The sequence below is a fragment of the Thalia democratica genome, chromosome 3 (genome assembly GCF_965202585.1).
Source record: "Thalia democratica chromosome 3, ktThaDemo2.hap1.1, whole genome shotgun sequence".
In the NCBI taxonomy this organism is placed as follows: Eukaryota; Metazoa; Chordata; class Thaliacea; order Salpida; family Salpidae; genus Thalia; species Thalia democratica.
This window is the reverse complement of record NC_139167.1, coordinates 53,131,882-53,139,245: the sequence shown is the minus strand read 5'-3', so window position 1 is coordinate 53,139,245 and position 7,364 is coordinate 53,131,882. Positions and strand designations below refer to the sequence as shown.

General features: G+C 28.5%; 1 protein-coding gene across 1 annotated transcript; it reads right to left on the bottom strand.

Moving 5' to 3' along the window:
• Window positions 1–3,697: 3,697 nt before the first annotated feature.
• On the bottom strand, window positions 3,698–6,622 carry LOC145831636 (actin, cytoplasmic-like). Its single transcript, XM_082938945.1, has 7 exons — window positions 6,494–6,622; window positions 5,787–6,002; window positions 5,509–5,617; window positions 5,163–5,324; window positions 4,889–5,016; window positions 4,536–4,719; window positions 3,698–3,906 (listed from the first exon to the last, which is right to left on the bottom strand). The coding sequence occupies exons 1-7, from the start codon at window positions 6,617–6,619 to the stop codon at window positions 3,701–3,703; spliced, it is 1,131 nt and encodes a 376-aa protein (XP_082795071.1). The 5' UTR covers window positions 6,620–6,622; the 3' UTR covers window positions 3,698–3,700.
• Between the last annotated feature and the right edge of the window lie 742 nt (window positions 6,623–7,364).

Genomic DNA, 7,364 nt, shown 5'->3' with positions numbered 1-7,364 from the left:
CTAGAAATATGTATACTATTTTTTAATTTTTTAAAAATTTCATAAAACAGTTATAAAATATAAACATAAATAATTATCTTTTGAGTTAAGATATAAATACTAAGTTTTAAATATACTTTATAACTCAATAAAAAATCAATTTAAGCGTTTCACGATGCAAAAATGTAGTGCTATGCATTTACAAAGTAAACAAATATTTATGCAACGCTTGTTTACATTTCAAGTTTGAACAACTATCATGGTAAATGTTGATACAACAAAAATAACATGCATTTGAAAAGTTTTTGTGTAGTATGAGTTTTTCATATGTAAAACATGTTACTTTAAATATGTCACTTAAAAATCTTAAACATGGTTATTTGCATTCTTACATCTTTACATTTATGAGTTTGGTTCAGAAAGCTACGCAGCAAAGTATGTACATAGTTTTTAATTTTAAGTCAAAAGACCGCTCAATTGTAAAAGGCAGTTTTTTTTTACTAGTTACATTATAGAAAAGTGTTTTCTTTGCACATACAAAACAAGCAAACCAAAAATAGCATAAGTACTTTTACATTTTAGTAGATTTTTTAAACCACAAATAAATAAAGAACAATTCAATACAAATAAAAAATACATCTGTGCTTTTTTAATATAGATTACCAAAGTATTAAACGAAAAAGACATTTTATACTGTAAGATGGTAATAAGCGTATGAACTGCCGCCTTAAAAAAGTATTTTGGTAAGCAAATTAAATAATCACCTGAAATTAGTAACTAAGTCAACACTTGAAACTATTTATTTTATTTTAAAATACTACTAGTTTACAATAATAAATTATACGACCGCTTTTTCTAATAAGTGGCAAAATATATCTTTTGGTTTTAATTTTTGTTTCTAAAACTTTCTTTTCAAAGACTAGTTGTTTATCATTTCAACTTGGTAAAAATTTAAACAAAAACAAGTTTGTTTCAGTCAATGAATTGGTTGAAAATTTTTTCTTCTATAACTTGTTTGGAAAATATGTAATTGAACGTAACTAATAATACTAGTTATTCGTAAAATAATGAGTAAATTTTAGGATTTAATGTTTGTTTTAATCATTTCCCAAACTACAGTGTACGTATTTTCAAAGCATACAGAGGAACACAACTTTATAAATTGAAAATACATTCTTGATATAATCTATACTTTATAATGATTCTTGACGTAGTTCTTAAAAAAATATAAACTTAATTTTTCTTGATGTTATAAACTTACATATAAATATTAGTTGTCAGTAAACTATTGTAAGAGAAAACCATATAACAATCGTATTTTTATTATGTTTATTTCAGTTTTTAGGGGTCACACAGAAAACAGGAAACCAGTCCAAAAACGCCTCTGGTAATAAGTATGTATTGTCAATTTTATTGTTACAAACGGAGCACATATAAAAATATAATTTTTAATCAAATTTAGCAAATCAAAAGTGTTTTAAAATCAGTTTTTGAACAATTTTACAAGTCCCAGGGTTTCATTTTTTTCTAGAAAACTTTTGACCAAATCACATATTGTTTTATACCTTACAAAATCTAAAAAAACCATAGTTTTAGTTTTATCACAGGCTAATTTGTGTAGAAAAAAAAGTCTTCCGCGGGACTTCATTACTTAAGATAATTATAGTAATCATCAAAAATAGTTTCTTTAACGAAAAAGCGTGACAAAGTATACAAAATTTATTAAAAAAAAAGTATTTTATTAGCTAAAAAGTACATCGCGCGGGCCACATGTATTTCTTTTTATAGCCGCAATAGGCCTGAAGGCTTTAGTTTGCCGTCTCTGCTATAAACTATAACAAATTCAATACTTTAAAAAAACACAAATTGTGAGTTAAAAAAGATTGTAAGTACATACTAATTTATTTTTTACTTAAAGACTAAAGGAAAGCTAAAACATCCTTACGTATGAGTTAAATAAATTAGATACTGTTTATTAAAAAACCTTAAATGTATGTAGAAAATTTCAATAATGGAATAACTTTCATCTGTGTTTTTAATTAAAATTTTTATCTAATTTTAATACACTTACAACCTTAGATGAAGTTAAATTATCGTTTTGAACTTCTAGTTATCTTTTATTACTTAGTAGTATTTTTAATAACTTATTGATACGGAAACATTTTTCATAGATATTCTTCTTTAAGTGTATAAAATTCAAAAATTATCAATTATGAAAAACTTAAAAAAATAAAATAAATAATAAAAACAAAAGGAACGTTCACTACCTTATGGATACATTTATCTATATTTTTTTAGTTGAATAAGTGCATATCTATTTCCACTATTTAACCCTGAAACATTTAGAAGCTTAAACATAACTGCCACCTAAGATAGGAATAAAAACACGGTTTTTTATTAAATTTAGCATATTTGCTCGGTTCGTTCGTATTTTTGTTGTTTTAAATTCACATAAAAAATTGTCACTTTAGATTAAGTTTTCCCAATCTTCTTTTCATAACAACTAGTTTAAGAAAAAAGATAAGTAATGCCCCATCCAATAAAGATTCTCAAAAATCTACTGTGCGCAAGATTTTTTCTAGTAGTATATAAAGTAATTTTTATAACTACTCTTAAATACTCCTAAAAATTTTTTTTTGGTCTTCATCGTGAACTCCAAAATATCTGGTAAAAGATTAATTTTATGGCCTTTTGGCCTTTTTACTAGTCAAGGCCTCCCTTTTACCCATTTACAGCTTATGGCCGCCTAACTTTCTAAAGTTCTCCCAAAGGGGCCTCATTACCCAATTTAGAAAATCCCGTTTTAGAGTATTGTAACTTCAACATATTACAAAAACTATAGTCTATTAAAAATTAAAAATACTTTTTATGATGCTATTATGTTACAAATTAAAATAATAGTAAGCTTGAATTTTTTTAAAATATTATGAAGAACTACCCTATAACACTCATACAACTACTTTATATATGATACTTTTTATTTACTTACAGAAGTCATGGATTATTTTTTAGTTTGAAAACACAAGCGTTAACAAAACCTATTTATTTGCTATAAAGTTTAGTAGATTATTAAAGTTTTTTAAATAATAATTGTTGTTTATACATATCAGGTTATCTTTATAATTTATAAATCAAAACTAAATATACTTTTTATTAGCGAAGAATATCATAAAAACAATGTTATATGACTTTTTTTTACCACGTCTAGTGTTTTAAATAGTGCTTATATAATTTGTTAAACACAGTTCACAGAAATCTCTCCTTTTCAAAAACTAGAAATAAGATTAAGTTACATAAGGTTTACATTATTAACTTCTTTAATAGTTTGTTGAAAAAGTATTAGCTTCCAAAAACTATCAACTATAACATTAGTAAATATCTCGTATATAGGCTTTAAATAAAAAAACAATAAAGTGATTAGTAAGAATATTTGTCAACGCAACTTGTATTGTAAATTTTTCACAATAATAAAAATGTTGAAAAACAATCGATCACAACTAAAAAAAACTAACTAGACAAATAACTTTCAATAATCATATTTCGATTTTACGAAATGAAACATTGTTTGAATAAAAAAGAGGTTCTTTTGACGCAATTTATATGTTCATACCTACTAATTTTAAAGAAATGTTAAAAGTCGGGATAACAATTTGATAAATAAAGAGCAAGTCTATAAATTACTAGTATCAATGTGAATATTATCAAATAACGCTGTAAAAAATTAGAAGCATTTACTGTGGACGATGGAAGGCCCGCTTTCGTCGTACTCCTGTTTAGAAATCCACATTTGCTGGAATGTGGACAGCGATGCGAGAATGGAGCCTCCGATCCACACGGAGTACTTTCTCTCCGCAGGAGCGATTATCTTAATCTTCATTGTTGATGGAGCGAGCGAGGATAACTCCTTCACCATCCTTTCACCGATACCTGCACGGTTAAACGAAACTTTATTTTATTTAGAATTACTTTTCTATCACTTATATATGATGAACTTCACCACACGACCAACAACAAAAGCATCCGAGACAACCTACGACCGGTTTCGTCATTATGAGGACTCAAACCTATAAGGACTTAATTGCAAAGACTATAATCTCACAATAAGCTGACAATTTCGGAGACGTTTGGCTGTGAATGATTTAGCTGTGTCAATTTTTTCAACTTAATCCACAAACGGTCGCTTCAGTACTTTGTACTGAAGCCCGCTTGATAAGATCTCAACAGCTGTTTCTCGCGACTATGCCTGCCTGATGAGACGAAACCGGTCGTAGGTTGTCTCGGACGCTGTTGTTGTTGGTCGTGTAGTGAACTTCATCATTTATTGTTGATGGCGCAAACATCTCAACTTTGTTGATGATGCCTATATAAATATTGTTTTTTTATTATTTAAAAGTTTAAAAACAGATATGAAGCTTTATTTACTATAAAGTCTAATCAATAGTTTTCTAACTTTGATAAAAAAGACATAGCTACATATACTCTAAATAAGTGAAAGCAGATTAAAAAATTCATACAGCAGATATATCTAAAAAGAATGAAAAGGTGTTATGGCAAACCAGGGAACATGGTAGTTCCTCCCGATAGGACGGCGTTGGCGTACAAATCTGTTCTGATGTCACAATCGCACTTCATTATGGAATTGTACATGGTCTCATGAACTCCCCAAGACTCCTTGCCAAGCATGGACGGTTGGAACATCGCTTCAGGACACCTGAACCTCTCATTTCCGATCGTGATCTCCTATAAATAAGCAGAACATGTTTATTTAGTTCTGATTAAATTTACAAGATATTTTTGAACAGTTTAAGTAAAACTATAAAGTTAATCTTGTTTATTTGTCAGAAAAAATTTAAACTAAACAAAGTAATCATATGAGTTAGTAGCAGTTGAATGAACTATGTAAACATACTGTTCCGTCTGGTAGCTGATATTTTTTTTCTAAACGGCTGCTAGCAGCTGCAGTTGCAAGTTCCTGATCATAATCGAGTGCTATGTAACACAACTTCTCCTTAATGTCACGAACTATTTCACGTTCAGCTAAAATAACAAGCATTAACTATCATGAGAGAACTGTTAAATAAAAAAAAAAGTATTTATTGATTAGAGAGTAAAGTTGAGCAAAAATGTATTAACTTTCAGCAAATGATTTAAATTAGAGAAACTATATCAAAACAACTATTAACCTGTGGTGGTGAAACAGTGACCTCTTTCTGCAAGGATCTTCATGAGATATTCAGTGAGATTTCTACTTGCAAGATCTTGAGTAAGTATGGCGTGAGGAAGTGCATACCCTTCATAAATTGGTACCGTGTGAGATTTGCCATCACCAGAGTCAAAAACAACTCCTGTTTAGTTAATTGTACAAACAAATATATAAATGGTCATGATATAAACATAAAATCTTTTTAAACTTTCCATAAACAGAATTATTTTTGATATAGTAGACAATGTTTTAATAATGAGTTTTACAAAATCAAGACTAAAAATTTAACAATTTTATGCAGCTTATTATATTTTTAAAAAAGAAACCTGTTGTGCGACCAGAAGTATATAAAGACAAAACAGCTTGGATGGCAATACACATGGCTGGAGTTTTAAAAGTTTCAAACATTACTTGCGTCATTTTTTCTCTATTTGCCTTTAAATGAAAAATGGATAATTTCGACAAATTTGTCTTCGACAGTTTTTTTTATGTGCTAAGTTTTTGCTGTTACTAAATCTGCTTTAAAAATTAAAAGCTATTCCAATGAGCACTTTGCAGAAAATAATTTTTACATGATCAAAGCACTTTTAAAAAACCTACAAACTTTGGGGTTTAGAGGTGCTTCAGTTAAAAGAACAGGATGTTCTTCAGGAGCAACTCGAAGTTCATTGTAGAAGGTGTGATGCCAGATTTTTTCCATGTCATCCCAATTTGTAATAATTCCATGCTCGATTGGGTATCTTAAATTGAGGATGCCTCTTTTACTTTGGGCTTCGTCACCAACATATGAGTCTTTTTGACCTATTTTTTCCATAACTACCTAAAATAAATAACTTTTTCATAAAAAAATTAGTTTTTTGAAGCATATTTTGAAATAAAAGTTTTTAAATTAACTTAAATCAATATAAATCACATTTCAATTCCACAACTGTGGTGTACAAAGGTAAAAAATCATAACAATAAATGAAACTTAGATGACATATATAAGTTAAAAGCACTGGATTCTAATCTAAACTGACATACCAGTAATTACGACAAAGCACTCTGGTATATAAAATAAAGACAAACATGCATCTGTATTAACATATAACCTTTGCTAGAAGAAAAAAAAAAAAGCCTAGTACCACGCACGAGGTTGTCAATTAAGAAAATGATATGTTTTAGTAAAACATGACGAAAGTTACTGTCCAATGAGACTGGTAATGTCAGCTAGTAGAACATGATTAAAAGCTATGTAAATGAATGGATTCCATTACACAACAATTTACACAATAATTACCTGTTAAATAATTACCGTTACACAATAATTACCTGACGTTTAAGTCTACCGACAAGAGAAGGAAAAACAGCTCTTGGTATATCATCACCAGCAAACCCTGCCTTGCACATTCCTGATCCATTGTCTACAACTAAAGCAGCTATATCATCTTCAGACATTTTTTTTAATATATTTTGGCTGCAAAGCAATTGAAATAACACTCTTCTTGTTTATAAATAGTCTCGGTAAACTAATTTAGTAGTAGTAATTTATTTACATAGAACTTAATTTTTTGTTACGTTTCTAGGATAGTAATAACTTTATTTTGTTAATTAAAAATCAACATGCTACTAAAGTCATTTGTAAAATGAAAAGAGTTATGCACAAGCAACGGTATTTGAAGGAATGTTTTTAAAATACCTGTAAATGCATGAGTGTTTGAGAAATCATAATTAATAGTCATCTTGTACAAAAAAGTTTTCTTTGGTTTTAACATAACTGAGTTATGGTATATATTCAAAAAGAACAGCAGCTAGTTTTAAATTTAAGGGCATATAGTAACAGCTTAATTTTCAAAGGCATTGAGGGCCACACCTTTGATCAGCTCCGGGCCACCGATGACCTTTTGTCTCGCCAAGCTTTTTCTATTATTTTTGTACTTGTGACGTCATACTCCCACCATCCGCTGTTTTTTCCAGCGTAACACCATTTTGTATCTCTAAAAAGTAAAGTTTAAAATTATGAACATTAAACTTTAAATATTTAATGAAAACGTTGTACTATAAACAAGGAGTTTATTACAAAGTTTTAACATTATCTAAATTTCGTATTTATTTTTACTAGTTTTATTCATAAAAGTATGTTTAAATACCCATCTATCATAACTTTATAAATTTTTCTTTAGATATACTTTGTCTTAAAAAA